Source organism: Macrobrachium nipponense, chromosome 44, assembly GCF_015104395.2.
Source record: "Macrobrachium nipponense isolate FS-2020 chromosome 44, ASM1510439v2, whole genome shotgun sequence".
Taxonomy (NCBI): domain Eukaryota; kingdom Metazoa; phylum Arthropoda; class Malacostraca; order Decapoda; family Palaemonidae; genus Macrobrachium; species Macrobrachium nipponense.
Window position 1 is genome coordinate 47073989 of NC_087221.1, and position 18182 is coordinate 47092170.

Sequence of the window (18182 nt, forward strand, 5' to 3'; positions counted from 1 at the left end):
CTTTTGTATTCATCCTGCGCTTATATATTATATATATATAGAGAATATATATATATATATATATATATATATATATCTATATATATATATATATATATATATATATATATATATTATATATATATATATATATAATATATATATATATATATATATATATAAAAATATATGGAAAATGTTTTAAAACATTCAGTCCAGTTTTGCAACTACAACTATAAATGGGAAAATACAAGTATTCCCATAGACACCCCTTAATAATAGTACAGTTTTCTATGACAAGTTATTGAGTTTTCTATGGAATAATGGGGATACTTAGGAAAAACCTAGTTTTCGGCCAGTGTCAATTAAATATTATTATTATTCTAATGTTTCATTTTTGTCTGCCGTTCCTCAGGGTAGTATTCTTGAAACTCATATTTTTGCTCTTGACAATTATTAGTCTACGAAACAGGGTTGAATAATTACTAGATAATTACTATAGAGTTCGGAAATGAGCATTCCTCACTAAAATGGAGATTCTGTACCTAAATCTGTAGAAAATTAAGATTAGATTGATTTTTAAAGTTCTCATGCGAATGTGAGCGAGCTGAACATTTCAGTTGAACTCTAGAGATTTATGCCAGTTTCCCCATCATAAACATTCTTCTACTTGATCTCTGGAATTCCTGTCAAGATTGACGAGTTTCATTTATAGCCTATTTGTTTACAACATTAACGTTTTCTATCATTCCTGTGGAATACCATTTGTGCAGCCGTAAATCATTATTGTTCTATTGCTCCTTATAAGCCTTCTGCTAAACTTAAATAACTACGAGTGGTACTAATGGGGCTTGTAGCCTATTAGATGTAATGTTGTTGCTTGCAAATTTAATTACTAATGAGGTGAAACTTGGGAATATAAGCTTTATTGCCTGTAACGTGTGATGATTTTGCTTTTTCTGTGTTTTACATATCTCAAAATATTTTATTGAAAGTTACCGCTCTGATATTTTTATTTCTTGAGAAACGCTTGCAAAGATTGCCTCGTAGATGAAAAATCATAAGAAAACAAAAGTATATTTAGACTTATTTCGTCAACCTTTATTTTCCAACAAAAACAGAAACAAATAACATACAATATTCTTTCTAAAATTAACTTTTTTTCTGCTTTGGGTTTGTGTATATTACAATTCCACAGAAGTATCCGTTTCGTTCTTGTTCGATGTCTTTGTGCCCAGGTGCTTGGCTATGTCCGAGGGGTTGGACAGGAAATGCTGGAAGCACAGGGCAGCTTTGCGGTCGCACTCGCACACCTGGTTGACGCAAGTGACCTCAGACCGAACTGTGAGGGATAGTAATATGCAAGTGTTAAGGTGCGTCCACATGATCGAACAATACTCAACTGACAAACATTGTTACCATATCTTAGGCGAAGCTGGATGACGTCATAAGAGTTGAAACGATGGAAGTAGATCTGGTAACAAACAGCGGTACCAGATGAGGTTGTATATCACTGGTTTTACTCTGCTCACAAGGCAAAGACCGGCAGACAATTGTTAATTGGTAACAGTGTTTGTCCGTCGGACATTGTTCGACCGTGTGGACGCACTTTAAGGTAAAATGAATGAACGTTAAAATACTGTTTTCTTTAGTGGCCAAAAGTCAGTTCAAGTGTAGAGTCAATAGTAGAACATTAGTTTATTAGTTTAGGTAAGCATAGGGCAACTTTTTTTATATTTAAAAGCACGCTAGGTCTAGTTACCAAAAGTAAATGCTTAGAGTAAATCTACAGAACACTTTTGTTTAGGTAAACATTTGTAAATTACAAATAATGGTTGTAACCCACTTTATTTTATAACTCTTGGTCCCGTTTATGGAAGTCTTCCTTGTTAACATATACAGTACTTACCACAAACCACCTCTTTGTCCAAGAAAGTCCATGCGTACATCTTCTGGTAAGGCTTATTCCAGACGTCTGGACACTCCCTGACGGCGTGTCCGTAACACGTTTCGTGTTCCAGACAACACCTGTCCAGATTATCCACAGGTGCACTGCGTCCTCCTCTGCCGCACCTGTAGGAACGACGTGGAATGAATTTTTATTTGGATGATAGGTCTAGCGTTTTAAGTAAACAAGGCATATATAAAATTCAAAGGCCTGTAATTATAAAATGCGTTGTTTTATTATGCTCTTACATAGCAAAATACACTTGCAACTGATGTAGAGCAAAGTATTACATGAATGGTAAGGAATATAACGTCAATCTTTTAAAGCATTTGAAAATTAGGCCTATGCACAAAATAGAAGACCAGTTACATGAAGTTCGTTTATATTTTAGATAACAGTTTAAGCCTACTTACCAGTTGCCATAATAGATAAACTTGGTAGGTTCTTCACTGTTCGCATAAAATATGATTTTTGCTCCGTATTTCCCAAGCTCTGGGGTGTGCTTCTTCGTGACGATAGGGAGCATCAGCCTGACGCCCTCAGAGGTCACTTCGCTGCCCGCTATGTCCTTGGCATCGTCTTCCTCCATGACCTTGCTTGCAGCCTCGGTCATTTGACCCACTTCTCCGGCAGTAAGATTGCCAACGTCTCCTATCTTCGTGGAATTCAGAAGTAGTAATGTCCCTCGAAGACCTCCCTAGTGAATCAGAAGCCTTCGTTATTATAGTTGATTTATTTTGAGAGAGAGAGAGAATTTTTAGAAGTTCTGAGGTAAGCCCATGTAAATAGACCTACCACCATGAAAAAATATCATGCTCGCTTAATCAGATTCTTGTCGATATATGACACGCTTTATATAAACATCGATATCTGGTTAATTCTCGCTGCTAAGTGCAGCTCACAACAAACTTAAGTCTATAGTCTTACTCACTTTCAAGGTGTAAGCAATAGACCTAAGACTTACCGCCATGGAAAAAAGTTATGCTCAGTCAAATTCTTGGCTATATTTTATGACACGCTTTACATAAACATCGATATCTGGTTAATCCTCGGTGCTAAGTGCAGCTCACAACAAACTTAAATCTATAGTCTTACTCACCTTCAAAGTGTAATCAATCAGTTCTTCGTATTCGTCCTTCTCTTCCCCGCTCGTGTCGACTTCGTTGTCTAAGCCGCCCTTAACCTTCTCGCCCTTTTTATCTTTTCCGCCCTTTTCTCTCATCATCCCCATTTCCGGGTTGAAAAAGTTCGGCCAGCCAAAATTGATCTTGTTTTCGGCAACCGATTCCGGAGTTGCTTCGGCTAAGGAATGATAATAATGAAAAAATTAGTTAAGGAAGTTGTATACCTTTGGGAAACTATGTATGACATTGCATTCAGTAACAAGTAATTACTCCACAAGATTAACAATTTAAGAAATACTCTCAAAATTCATTTAATTTCATTATTCATGTAATAAATATTTTGATATATATCAAATTATCTATTGTAAGACACATTGTATAAGTTTTGAAATTTTGGCGAGATGCAAAAATGGAGGACTATGTTAACAAGTGCTGCCATCTAGTTTAGAGTAACTCTACTATTCTTGTTCAGTCTAAAAAGTTTCCCTCTGTCATCCTTGGCACGTGTTTCCTCATATGTTTTCATGCCTCAACCAATAAAATAAGTCGTCTTTTTTTTTTTACTTTGAATTAGTGTCATAGAAAATTTAATTCATTTTAAGGGGACTACTTTGCTTAACGCCCTTGTAGTGTGTATCACCAGTTGATGAATTTTTATAAAGAATTATTGTGTGTATTAAAACTGTTCACATATACATAACATAAGGTGGACTTGGTAGTGTGCCAAAATTCTGGAGACTTCATGCAGGTAAATAGCCACATTTTAAGGTGTGGTGCAGGTATTGAAAGTGGGGTACAATAGCGTTTTAGTGCAACTTTAATGAATTACACAATTATATCCTTTTGGGAATGATTGGTTAAGTCATCAACCCATAATATTTGTAACAATATTGGCAGACCACAGTGGGAAGCCACATTAGCCTACCAGTGTCACATAGACTTAGATTTGGGTACATGGTACATGCCCATTTCTTGTGAGGATCCTGATGACGAAGGATATAGTAAGGCTTGTAACCCTATATTTATTTTATGGCCACTTAGGTCCAATCAGGTGGGGGTGTAGGATGCCAGGGGTGGGGCCTCTTGGTTTAGGATGACTATGACATCCTAAATGAGGCCTATGGACGGTTTGGTTAAGATGCGTCCTGCAATTCATTCTGTAAATTTTGCCACTGGAGGTCAAGTTACGAACAAAAGCCTACACCCCCTAACCAGTCTGGCAGACCATCGTGCCTAGGTTAGGTTAAGGTGCATCTTTATATTTCAAACGTGTTGGCCACACCTTATAACTCTGGTTTCACATTGTGGTCCACTATTAACGTTAGACAAAGAATATGATGTGTCAGATTCGTCACACTATTGTTAATCCAACTGGAAAATTAGTTTACATTTGTAACATAGTATATAGGCTGAAAAGCAACGTGACCAAGCGTATTGCCTTGCTTTGTAACTCGGTGTGCAAACAATGGACGCCAGGGTTAACTAGGATGATGAATGATTGTTTAGGATTTCTGAGCTATTGTAACACTTATTTTATTTTATTTTATTTTATTTTATTTTATTTTATTACACTTTTTGGACTTGTTGTTAATGGTAGTTATTAAAAAGCAGTTTTATCAGATGTGATTTTCATTAATCAGAACATAAACAACCACTATGTATATCAAAGCTTCTGTGATTACAATTGGCCATCTATCAGTAAATCAAATACGTCGAATAGATTTAGATACATCAGCATAGTGAAGATGCAGCAATCGCACAGTGTATGAAATAGAATTTACCAGATTTTTCCTCCTTTAAAGGAAAATTGGATCATATCAAGATTTATATAACATATATTATATATGCATATATATTATATAACATATATTAAATATGCATATATATTATATTTTTGTATATATCAAAAGGCTATAATATTGTCTTGAAAATAGTAAGGTAATCATTAATTCATGAATGCGTAACCCCACCGTCTCCTGAATACGGGAGAAAATACACAAGGTTTGATAGGCCGAGCTGGAGAGAAAAAAAAAAAAAAAAAAAAAAAAGATACAAAGAGCATAGTCGAATAGAAAACGTCCAAGGCACTACCTAACGTCAAGTCAACGTTATATCGAACAACTCTGTATGCTACAAGGGCAACATACAACAAAAGAGTGCCCGAGCATCAGACAATAGCGAGTAGAAGCACAGGCAAGGACAAGCCAAGTATGATTGACAGCGCGGAAAACTGGAAAAAAAAAAAAAAAAAAAGGAGGGAAGAATTTCGACTAGGAAAGGTTCAACGTAGACTTTAAAAAATTGTTTGTCACGCGAATCAGACAAAGGGGGTTCTGTTGCTTCTTGGCTCAAGTGATTACGTTTCGTTATTTTTTTTATCTATTTTTTTTTCTTTCTTTTTTGTCTATCACAGTCCTCAAATTCGACTGGGTGGTATTTATTGTGTGGGGTTCCGGGTTGCATCCTGCCTCCTAAGGAGTCCATCACTCTTCTTACTATGTGTGCCGTTTTCTAGGATCACCCTCTTCTGCATGAGTCCTGGAGCTACGCAGCCTCTAGTTTTTCCAGATTACTTTTCAGGGGTCTTGGGATCGTGCCTAGTGTTATGATTAAGGGTACAATATCCACTGGCATAGCCCATATCCTTCTTATTTCTATTTCACAGGTCTTGATACTTAAACATTTTTCCCTTTCTTTCTCTTCAACTCTGGTGTACCATGGTATTGCGACATCAATGAGTGATACTTTTATTATTATTATTATTATTATTATTTTTATTATTATTATTATTATTCACAGATGATAAGAACCCTATTATTATTATTATTACTAGCAAACTTGATAAAATACTGGTGCAGAAGTGAAAAATTTATATGTACTATTTGTTCAGCAATATTAAAATAAGGGCGATTTTTATATATACCTACTGCAGAACCTCTTTGTACACAATATTATCAGTTTTTCCACAACTTAATTTCAAGTTGGCAGAGTCAGTTGCTCTACTCATCGCCACATACAGTTGGCCATACGTGAACATGGGTGACGGCAGAAACACACCAACACGATCCAAAGTCTGGCCTTGCGACTAGTTTGCAGTGAATGAGAAGGCCAGGTTGATGGGAAACTGCCTGCGCCGTAACTGGAACGGAAACTGGTCGTCCGAAGGCATCAGAGGAATCCAGGGGATGAACAGACGTTTGCCGGTGTGAGGGCCCGTTGCTATCACTGCTTCGATGACGTGGGAGTTTAGCTCCATAACGGTGTACCTCATTCCGTTGCAATGTCCATTGGCAGGATCGAAATTCCGAAGCAACATTGAAGAAGTACTGCCCGGTAATGTTATTTTGTGCACTGGCAGTCCCGATGGATTTAAGTTATTCAAAAAATCTTGCGGTTATTGATGATAATTTTCATCTTCTATTGTGTCTAAGCTGAAATATTTGTGACTTTCTCCGGGGAAGTTGTACAGAAATTATGTATGAAAAATCGTAAAGTAACTAAGTCTACGGGAATAACCAGCCTCGTTTCACGAAGAGGGGGTTAGGTTGGTTGAAACCCCATTACAAACCATCTTAGGGGTCCCCACCATAACCCTGCCAAGTTTCATGCCCATCTGACCATCCGTTTGGCCGTGATTGAATGACAGACAGACAAACATTTCACCCATTATAGCATGATTACTATTATTATTATTATTATTATTATTATTATATTATTATTATTATTATTATTATTATTTCAGAGAAAATAAGATCCCTATTCGTATGGAACAAACCCACCGGGATATATTGCCTTGAAATGCGAAAACTTCCAAAGAATACTTTTTTTCTCAGAGGGAATCAAAGCTAGTATAGTCAGGTACCTTCAGATTACCTGTAAACACCAATAGCCTCATTAAAATCCTTAGGGAAAACATTCTTCCACCGAATAATATCATAGCTACTCCATAATCACGAGGAATTTCTCACAATTATCGACCGCTTCTAACACGGACTTAATATAAGTGTTTAAGAACAAAGAATGGGAAACTTTTAAGACTTTCTCCTCAGAGAGAAAGCCTGACCAGACGAAATTACATTTTTATGTCATGCGGAGTCATTAAACATCATTCTCTTGTATTCTATCTACGTAACTCATAACTGATTTAGAGGGAAATAAACACACTAAAGTGGCAGATAAATATCTCTGTTGATTTTAACACATGTTTATTCATTGTTATAATGCTTTATTCCTCTTCATACAGTAGATACAGTATTAGATGCCGTTCATAATGTTACAGACAAGATCTCAAGCCAGATATAGTTTGACAGATTGATGATTATCAAGAGAAAACTGATACAATGCGTCATATGGACGATTAACCGCATTGCGTGGTAATTCATCACGGATTCTTGGAAACTGCACTTTCGCTAAATTGACAAGTGGAGTTTGTATGTGTTTTTCAATTTTCTCCTTTCAATCCAGCCTTAGTTTACTTACTGAACAAAGCAACGGCAACACAGAATGACGGTTTTTCTCCTATTAATTAAGACTTCTATCTCTATACTACTTAGTGTAATTTCAAGTCGAACTTTTCTGTTATCTGATTTGAACACTTGAAGCTGTTCAGCCTAGTTGTTATATAGTGCAGAGGCTTTAAACCATTTTTCTGCAGAATAATATTTATGTACTCAATGCAAAAATAGCAGGGTGATTACTGCAGTAATTAGAGATGAAATGTATGTGTATTACATAAACGTATGTATGTATGTATGTGTATTACATCAACGTATGTAGTGCATTACATAAACGTATGCATGTATGTGTATTACATAAACGTATGTATATGTGTAGTACATAAACTTATGTATGTGTAGTACACAAACATATATATGTATGTGTAGTATACAAACGTATGTATGTGTGTAGTATACAAACGTATGTATGTATGTAGTACACAAACGTATGTATGTGCATTACACAAACGAACGGCAGACAGGTACGATTTCGTGATGTCAAGATGGTCTCAAATGAAATACATTAAAATCATTCTACTTTTACGGTTTTCAGTAACTGTTCGTACCTGTCTACAGCTATGAGCGGAGGGAAGCATGTGCCCCGCAGCCCCCTCCCCAACCCCCTCAGCTTTGACCGTATCACTTCGTACCAAGTTCTTCACGAGTTACTTCTCTACACTTTGAAAGGAATATTTCTTACGCTGCTGTCTTAATAACTAAGGCAGTCACTGTATTTTTTTTTATTTAAAGGAACACTCCTTAAATAGAATCACGATCAATTAAAATTTTCTTTACTTAAAAAATTGCTGTTTTCGACGAATCTCTACTTTATTCGTGTTAAAATTGGTCATTTTAAATACTGGGCCACTTTATTTTATTACTAAACTCTGCTTTGTCATTAATCAAAGATGCTGAAGAAAGTCCACAGCCTGTCACGATAAATAACGAAATATGGAATATGCACAGTTGCCAACCTGTAGTAAATGCAATAACAGTCATTTCAGTAACAATACCTCAGCTTCAAACCCGTAAAGCGAACAATAAATGTTAGTTTTCATCACAATTTTATCTCCGTAATGAATATCAGTGATTTAATCCTTACCTTTTATGGACGTGCTGGAAACTCCGATGATTACGAGTAGGCCTATAACGACCTGTAGCCGAATTTTAACGCCAGTCATTGTCGTGATTTTACGTGTCTCAATTCGAGAATGACTTTTTTTTATATTTAAAAAAAAACTAGTATTTTCCTATGTTCAGATTTTCAATATTAAGTCTCGTATCGTTTTTTATATATTTTTTTGCAGAATGGTACTAATATTCTTCGTATAAGTCTAGAAAACTAAAACGATCGTTTTCGTCTCACTTCTATAGATTCATGGCACAACTTGACGGCGTCTCCCGACAAGATTCGGTGTGAATTCCTCTTTCAGCCTGTTATTAATAAGCTAGCAGTTCAAATAAACGACGTCCAGTCCATAATGGCTCGTCGTGCGCTCAGATTTGAACGTAAGAAGTGACTGGCTCCTGGAGACCCACCTCCAATCTCCAAGGAACGACAGACGGCGGACGATCTAGCTCTGCTTTCTATACCGCAAAATTTCTTCGTCGCGAGGAAGAGGGGCGTAAGGCGAACGGGCCGGCGTCCATAAACCTCACGTGAGGTCTGATTTACACGAGAATAAAACAAACTGTAGGTATACCTTAGGGTCTGAGAGTGCAGTGGCGAACGTCGATCGTAAACAACAGAATCAACAACAACAACGCTGTCTCTCTCTCTCTCTCCTCTCTCTCTCTCTCTCTCTCTCTCTCTCTCTCTCTCTCTCTCTCTCTCTACAAACGTGTATATATATATATATATATATATATATATAGTATATATATATATATATATATATATATATATATATATATATATATATAATTCGTGTCTCAATTCGAGAATGACTTTTTTATATTAAAAAAAAACTAGTATTTTCCTATGTTCAGATTTTCAATATCAAGTCTCGTATCGTTTTTTATATATTTTTTTGCAGTATGGTACTAATATTCTTCGTATAAGTCTAGAAACTAAACGATCCCGTTTTCTGTCGCACTTCTATAGATTCATGGCACAACTTGACGGCGTCTCCCGACAAGATTCGATGTGAATTCCTCTTTCAGCCTGTTATTAATAAGCTAGCAGTTCAAATAAACGACGTCCAGTCCATAATGGCTCGTCGTGCGCTCAGATTTGAAACGTAAGAAGTGACTGGCTCCTAGAGAACCACCTCCAATCTCCAAGGAACGACAGACGGCGGACGATTTCTAGCTCTGCTTTCTATACCGCAAAATTTCTTTGTCGCGAGGAAGAGGGGCGTAAGGCGAACGGGCCGGCGTCCATAAACCTCACGTGAGGTCTGATTTACACGAGAATAACAACTGTAGGTATACCTTAGGGTCTGAGAGTGCAGTGGCGAACGTCGATCGTAAACAACAGAATCAACAACAACAACGCTGTCTCTCTCTCTCTCTCTCTCTCTCTCTCTCTCTCTCTCTCTCTCTCTCTCTCTCTACAAACGTGTATATATATATATAATATATATATATATATATATATATATATATATATATATATATATATATATATAATTTATGTATCTGTTTATAAATTGTTTATACGTATGTTGCATGCATAGTTACGACAAAGAACGTAAGCATTCGACAGTCTAGCTTTCTCCCCAGGTAACTGCAGCGTCAAGTCGTTTTTACAAATGCTACGGCATTAAACTGAGTGCATTATCCAAATAAATAAAAATCATTTTCTCTCTCCGTCTATTCTTAGAATCATCTCCAACAGCAATCTAAACGCCCATCTTACCCGGAAAGCTGAAACCTTCCATATGTCGTTCTTAAGAGGTAAAGAGAAAGTGAGACGTCTCCCAATTATCTTGCAAAATGCCTTTCCGGGTGGGAAGGCTGTGACGTCATATTACATGCGTCATTTTCCACGCTGTCCATAACTATTTCTTAGACCGTTGTCCATTATGTTAACTGAAAGTCACGTAGACCAAATAGCTTTTTCAATATGTATGAATTTTGAAATGGATTTCCTGTAAGTGCCTTTGTCAAATAAATATAAAAACCTAGGCTATAGTACTTTCGTTTTGTTCAATAGATCCATGATGTTGCCATAAAAGTATGAATGTTTTTGGTAATAGCCTTCAGATATCTTTGCGATTTATTATCGAAAGAATGTGATATTTGCTGCATTGGAGCATAAGCATAGGCTATACTTTGCACATTCCAATATATTTCCGGTTACATCCGCGTACAGACGTGTGTTTTAAAACGTTTGGTATTCAAGTAATGTTACATAACTTTTATGATGCCGTACTCAATATATAGAGTATATTTAAACGACCTTGGTTATAACTGCTTTTTTTCGTTTATCGTCTCATTTATGACTTCTCTACCATTTAGAATGTTGCTATTTCATGTCATTTGTTTATTAGGGCAAAAGCTTTTTAATTTTTTTCTCATAACCATAAGGTGGACAGATCTCCTGAGTGTTGTAGATTCTGAGAATAAGTCTAGAAGAAATTCTTACAACATATTTTTAGGCAGCAGTTCTTCACCATATTAGTCCATGTGTTGGAGGATGCATATTAGACTCAAAGTTTTTTAGAAGTGACCAGCTAGAATGTTGTCGTTTTTATTGCTGTTGGTGTTGCTGTTACATTTATGATGGCTTTAGTCAGCCTAAACATAACTCTACTGATTTCCAACAGTGTACTTAAAGATCCTGAAGATTTGTTGCTTTTAATTTGTGACTAATGGCATGATAGTTGGTCTAGAAAGTGAGACTACGCAGAGAGACCTACTCTTGGTGCAGTTATTTGCCAAAATCAAATTTTAAAGCTTACTTTTCAATAGAACTTGAAAAATATTTCATTTATTAGCGAGGAAATGAATAAAGACGGTACTTAAGACAACACCTTGCAGATGAATGCCATGAATGGACTTACTGTAGACTGTAGGGAAGAGTAAAGATTGTCATTGTTGTAGAAGAAATTTGTCTTTATTCTGGTGTAGTATGTGGTAAAACAGAGGAAACAAACATTATAAATATTGGAACCGTACGAGGAAAATATAAGTGATAGTTGACTTTTGAAAGCTATTGTTTAATGGAAGCATAGAGAGAGAGAAGTTATTTATTTATATATAATTTTAGTGCAATGGCTAAGAGTATTAAAAAAAGAATATATTAGAAATACTACAGCAGCCATACAAGGAAAACTTAAAAGTGATGATTGACGTTTGGAAGCCACGGAGAGAAAAGTTATTTATTTATCAGTTTATTGCACTGCCTGAGAGTATTAAAAGAGAACTATTAGAAAGATATCAGCCATGCGAGGAAAATGTAAGTGATTATCGTTTGAAACTTGGTTAATAAAAAAACATATAAAAGTAATTTATTTATCAGTTTATTGCACTGCCTGAGAGTATTAAGAGAAAATATAGGAATATATCAGCCATTCGAGGAAAATGTAAGTGATTATCGTTTGAAAGTTGGTTAATAAAAAAAATTGAGATAAAAGTGATTTATTTATCAGTTTATTGCACTGCCTAAGAGTATTAAAAGAGAAATATTAGGAATATATCGGCCATTCGAGGAAAATGTAAGTGATTATCGTTTGAGAGTTGGTTAATGAAAACAATTAGATATGAAAGAACATTAAACTAACAGAAAAAGTAAATAATTTCTCCGATGATGAGGGATTCTAAAGGCAACACTCCTCCATTACTACTACTCCTCCTCCTCCTATGACTCTTGTTACCGTAATAAACTGTGAAAGCAAATGAAGAAATGTATCTGAACGTCGTAGCTTCCCAAAAAAACGTCTTGTCAGTAATCAAAACTGTCTTTAGATCATGTAACAAGAAGAAATTAGGTGACAAAACGTATATAAGACACCTGGGTCTTTGTAAATTAACGGATCCTGTGATAGGCCTAAGCGGTAGGCCTATCCTTCACGATTACGATAAGAGGCCTACAATTACCTTTTTGTCTGATGTTAAGGACCTCGGGCTACACCAGAGGAGGTTCTACAGGTAAGAAAAGCTGCACATTTAACTTTTGATTGCGATTTATGTTAATTTAATCGTGATTCGTATGAACCTCACAACGCGTTTTTAACATTTGTTTAGGCCTAAGCGTTTTAGACACACTTGTTAGCTTAGACCATTTTGTTTTACCAGTTGTCTTCTAAATTATCTTCCCATTCTATATAAAACTGGTAATTATGCTAATTATATGTTAGCCTAATATCATACTAGGCTAGGTATAATGAACAGGACAGCTTAGCCTAGGTAGGCCTATTTTTCCATTTGCTTAGGCCTAGGCCTACCTTATTACAGTCTCTCATGATTAGTTTAGATTTTATTTTGCCATTATTCAGAGTAGGGGGACAGGGGTATGATCTGGTAATTTTAACCCACTACCACAAAGGGGTACCCTAGGCTAGTCCATGTACTCGATATTAAGTGCTAGGGTAAAAAACCGTAGGGTCCAGAGTGGACCATGTACGATCAGCTTGGACAATCCCCAAAAAAGTACATTATAACGCGTCCTGACATCGGAGATGTTCATCAGTCGCTACTTCTTGTTGGTGAGAGACGCAGCTAAAGACCTCTACTCTCCTTTCAAAGTAAGTATTTTCTCCAAAGTTAGAAATTAAGGCCAAATTTAAAGCTTTAAACAGAGGGTAGTGAAAAGGGTGGCCAATGCAGTGCAAACTTCACCAAAACGCTTTCGAAATGTTTACTTACGATTAAATAACTTAAAAGATTGACGCCATCTCAATGTTTGCGGAGTTGCTTGTGTCAACAAACTTCCCATTTCCTGTGATAAATCCGCACACCACTTGTACCCATAGACGCTGGGGCACTTTCATCACAACAATCGGAAAACGGTCCCTGGCCACGACTTTTTTAAGGAAACTACTGTTTTGGTAGAAGACGACGACGAAGCGTGCACTAGATAATTATTTAAATAAATAGTAAAACATCAATATTTTACATATTTATGATGATTAATTTGAAAATATTTGTTATTGTAAAAGTAACTCTATTCCTGACTCAAATTTAAGTAATTATTTTTCAGAATTAGAACGTTCTTTTAAATCCTGTATTATGACATCACGACATCTTGACTTTTGTACCTATTGTAAATGAATTGCTATTCTCAACTTTTTTGCAGAACAGTTTACCAGTTATTCATGCAGATTGTTATCAGCTATTCATGTAATTGTTATAGTAATGTGCATATATATCTTTATTATTTACTTTTTGGATATATGAAATGTATTACTGACGGATTACCGCTGTAGTGTGACGCAATCGCTTTCGGTCCGTGGGCCTCTTGTCTGTTTTCACACCATAAGAAATTAATGGGGTTGAATTTGCAATGACCAGAAAGTTGTTAAAAGAGGAAAGTTAGCATTGAGAAGCATATGTTTTGATTGAGAAAAATACAAATTTATACAATAGCTAGCTTGTAAAAAATACTTGATTACAGAAAACATGATTGACAACTGAGCTGCATGCCTACTATGGGTTTCAGAGACAGTGCAAGCACGTTTTTTGGCAATATTTCTGTAACGAACACTCTTATCAGAACGAGATTTTGCTATAGTGTATTACACCCAGTGCCGTAATTTTTAAGGGTATCGTGAATCACTATTCGTAAAGAATAACGACACTAGTCCTTGTACCAAGAGACAAAAACTCCATTATCCAGAAATGGATACGAACACAGCAGTAAAAAGTGCCACCTACCCTCTCCCTCCACCTCCACCGCCACCCCTGTGCTTCTTCCTTCCTTCACCTTCCCTTCTCTCTCTCTGTTGCCAATTGGTATATGTTCACCCTCCAAACTGGGTATAAGACTTACACAAAATGTGGAAATTGGTGAAATTAGCCTATGTATTGGAAGTATATATACATAAATATTAAAGCAATTATATCATTATTGCATTACTATGACAACTAGAATTCATAGAAACAGTTTATGATAATGAATCGGCATATGTGCGAAGCTCCACTAATGTGGCAACGATGATTTTGCCATTCTTAGCATGCAAACATTAAAAGTTACATTTATTTCTAGCATACAGTTATTTAAAAAATCAAAATACTAATATGGACGTTTATCAATGAAAAGTGCTAGCAAAAAAATATATATATATATAATCCACTAATTGTCGTCTGCTCCACAATGGTTTTCGGCAGCCAGATGTACGACAAGGTTAGAAACATTGGTTTGTATCTGCTTTAGAAATATCTGTAATTTTTAGGGGTAATTTGGTTGGAAAAAATGGATAATAGACATGAATTAAATAAACATTTTGAAGTAACAAAGTAAAGTTAAACTAAATAATGAGTAAAGTAAACAATTAAGGGAATAAAGCTTTGCATCTCATAAACAGTGTAGTCATCTGCTGCTGCTGTTAATGGTTACTTAATAATTATTTGAAATGAGTACATACAATACATTTAATAAAAAAAATTGTGAATTAGATATCATAAAATATAAAATAAATCAGACTGCTATCATTGAAGCCAACAAATACGTATTTTCTAGAATTCTTCTTCTGTTTTAATATTACGTATATGTTTCATTATAGCTGTCAGTAACTCGGTATCTCCATTAGGTAAAGATAGAATAAAGAATAGAAATGAATGGTTATACTGTGTTTGTGGAGTGAGCGCTTAGGAACCAGGAACAGCAACGTGGTTCAAGTGCAACTTGGAGTGGATTAAGACCAATAATGTGTATAATTACAATCAAATAAGCACTGTGGAGTTTCAGTTGTGATGGCAGTAAGGATAAAACCACCGATTATAAGGTAAAAATGAATTCAGTTCAAACCATGACACCGGGAATAACAAGTTTCATACTTTCACTAATATAGGCAATCTTGAGTAAGATCAATTAACGTTACATATATATGCTAACATTGTTCAAATGAGTGCTGGGAAAGATGGTGGATAGTCCGTGATTAGACCGGCCAGCCTGACGATAGCCGCCATATTGGATTTCAAAACTGCCTTGAAAACATATTTTACGAAAAGCGTCACATGGTTATTTTAGTTCATATGGGGCTTTCATGTATCACATTATGTTGACGAAACTTCAATCTTTTGAATGGTATGCTTAGAGTTGTAATTGTATTCTTGTTTCACCAATTAAATATCAAGTGATTAAGACCCGGCCAGCGTGATGATGATGGATCGTCCGTGATTGTTTACCCTATAGTCGGTGCGAGACCACGTTTCCAAACAGAAATGTAGTCAGGGCCTGGCACCCTAAGTCAGGTTAGGAAGGTGAGGTCTGGCTTAGTCAGGGCACGGCATTCTAGGGAATGTTAGATTTGGCATGTTTTCACAGTGATTTTTTTTTTTTTTTTTTTTTAAGCAATAAGGTTTGAGCAAAAAAAGGTATATTGATTGTTTTGACAACCCCTGTTGATATGTTCTGTGATAAATGCTTTATACACTGGTACCTCGACATACGAAAGGCTCAACTTACGAAAAACTCAACTTACGAAAAACTCGAGATACAAAAGCAAATACAAAGATTTTTTTGGCTCTTACATACGAAAATAGTTCAAGTTACGAAAGGTTGTTGCTGTAAAGTCCCAAGATTCGCCCGGACTACCGAGAACTATTTTAAAACTCGCGTGCCGCCAACTGAGTAAAGTTTTTTTTTTTTTTTTTTTTTTAGTTAATGATAAATTAATAATTATTTGTAATGAGTACATGCTGATTATTTATACATTTTATTGGCATATTCTAAACTTTTAGCTTCTTAGGTTTAGATGTCAGAATCATAGACTTGGCTACAGTAGCAACTGCTAACATAGGCTAGGCTTATTGCTAAGGGACATATGCTAAAGTCCTAATAAATGCAGTAAAAATGGGGTTGAACATTACATGCAGTTGAATATTACTCAAGTATGTACAGTATTTTGCCTTTCTGGAGTCATATTTCTTCCGTCGGATCGGCGTCGTAACCCTAGAACATGTGTTGTAAGCCTGGAAATATGATTTACTGGGGTGTTTTTGTAGGTCTTGGAACGGATTAGGCATTTTACATGTAAAATGCGGTTCAAGATACGAAAAGCTCATGATACGAAGGCCGCCTCGGAATGGATTAATTTTGTATGTCGAGGTACCACTGTATTCTTGTAGCCAATCACTAATCTTTGCTAATTTGGTCTTTTATTTGGGCACTGTGTTTTAACTGTTAGTAAGTATTGTAAACAAATTTTTTTATAAATTAAACCAGAATTATGTTCTACATGTAATTTTTTCTGTGGTCATCATCTGTGTATCGGTAGTAAATATTGAGAAAATTGGATCTTAACTTAAAACTGCTTGTCTATAATGAAATTCGTACATTTTAGAGCACATATTAAAACATTTTAGTGTTATTTGTTTTATATTACGTACAAGATCTTGAATATCACGTCATTAATGATCTTCCAGAGGTAGTCCGCATAGCAGGAATACCAAGGACACTCCACAGTTGATGAATTTCCCATGGGTCATATGGCCAAGTCTGTGGTACACATTCCGAAATTGGATATTTGCCAACTTAATTATTAGACCTTACCTGGACAGAGATTTTACACTATCATCATTCAAAAGTGGAGCTATTCAGGTCAGTAACCACTGTACACTACCCTTCCTCCAGATAAACTTATATTGTAATGTAAATGCAAGTCTTTAGATTTTTTTTTTTTTTTTTCATTTGTAATGCTGGAGCTTAGGTGTCTATAGATAGTGTACTCGTGCACGAAGAGTGCAGGATTACACTAGTATACCTTCATATTCTTTGGAAGCTTGAATTTCAAACAATGCCCCCTGTGGCCTTGTTCCATATGAATAGGGTTCATCTGAATTATAGTTGTTATACAATAACTAAATTGTCAATATTTGTATAAATGAGTATAGAGGAAGTTAGGTTTGTTTGTTGGTGTTGACTATTATTTACATGTGATATCACTGGTCTTCCAGTGACATTCAATTGAGTAATTCAAAAGAATCTTTATTCTAGATAAAGTTATTTATTTCCCAGGCTATCGTTCATGTCTCCCAAGAGCTTTCAAAAGGGAACTTTGGTGCTCTTGAAGGGTTCATCACCAAACCAAGCCTTGAGGAAGCACAAAACAATTATGCTCTTTTGTCCTTGAAACAAAGACTTGATCTTGCTGTAGTAGCTGAAGACATATTTTTCTGCTTTCCATACCAGATTGGAGTGATATTCACAAATGAAGGTAAGCAATGTTATTCATTGTTTTGTTTTATATATTTCTAAGATGAAAATAAATTTTTTTGCTTCTTTGTCAAGTGAAATAATCATGAGATATATTACTGGAACATGTTTTGTGAATTTTGCTAGAATATTTTACAACATATCAATGGTTTTTAAATGAAGTACTCAAGAAGACTTAGTACACTGATGGTCATGCAATACTATATACAATGCCTACGGTACACAACACTTGAGGTGCTACCCCTTTATTGGGGGAGGTGCTACCCCTTTATTGGGGGGACATGCTTTAGGTTATGCTTTGTGCACAGTGCATG

At 35.7% G+C, this 18182-nt stretch overlaps 2 protein-coding genes across 4 annotated transcripts in view; one reads left to right on the plus strand and one right to left on the minus strand.

The window, feature by feature from the left end:
- LOC135204292 (m-AAA protease-interacting protein 1, mitochondrial-like) overlaps window positions 1–18182 on the plus strand; it is a 35259-nt gene that overhangs the window by 5786 nt on the left and 11291 nt on the right. Inside the window, exons 1-3 of one of the 3 annotated variants that reach the window (XM_064234448.1) lie at window positions 3649–3799; window positions 17079–17253; window positions 17671–17869. In XM_064234448.1, the coding sequence (XP_064090518.1) occupies window positions 17122–17253; window positions 17671–17869 (331 nt within the window). In that variant the 5' untranslated portion in view covers window positions 3649–3799; window positions 17079–17121. Of the gene's footprint in view, window positions 1–3648; window positions 3800–12327; window positions 12642–17078; window positions 17254–17670; window positions 17870–18182 lie in introns of those variants that run through there. The other 2 variants (XM_064234446.1, XM_064234447.1) reach the window with 2 other exon arrangements.
- On the minus strand, window positions 1079–8882 carry LOC135204290 (uncharacterized). Its single transcript, XM_064234445.1, has 5 exons — window positions 8650–8882; window positions 3027–3229; window positions 2341–2624; window positions 1889–2052; window positions 1079–1321 (listed from the first exon to the last, which is right to left on the minus strand). The coding sequence occupies exons 1-5, from the start codon at window positions 8726–8728 to the stop codon at window positions 1164–1166; spliced, it is 888 nt and encodes a 295-aa protein (XP_064090515.1). The 5' UTR covers window positions 8729–8882; the 3' UTR covers window positions 1079–1163.

Coding starts and splice junctions, on each gene's coding strand:
- LOC135204290 (XM_064234445.1), bottom strand. CDS start 8,728: ATGACTGGCGTTAAAATTCGGCTACAGGTCGTTATAGGCCTACTCGTA. Junction 2,053..2,340: donor TTTATCTATTATGGCAACTG/GTAAGTAGGCTT, acceptor TCGTTCCTACAG/GTGCGGCAGAGGAGGACGCA. Junction 1,322..1,888: donor GGACAAAGAGGTGGTTTGTG/GTAAGTACTGTA, acceptor TATCCCTCACAG/TTCGGTCTGAGGTCACTTGC.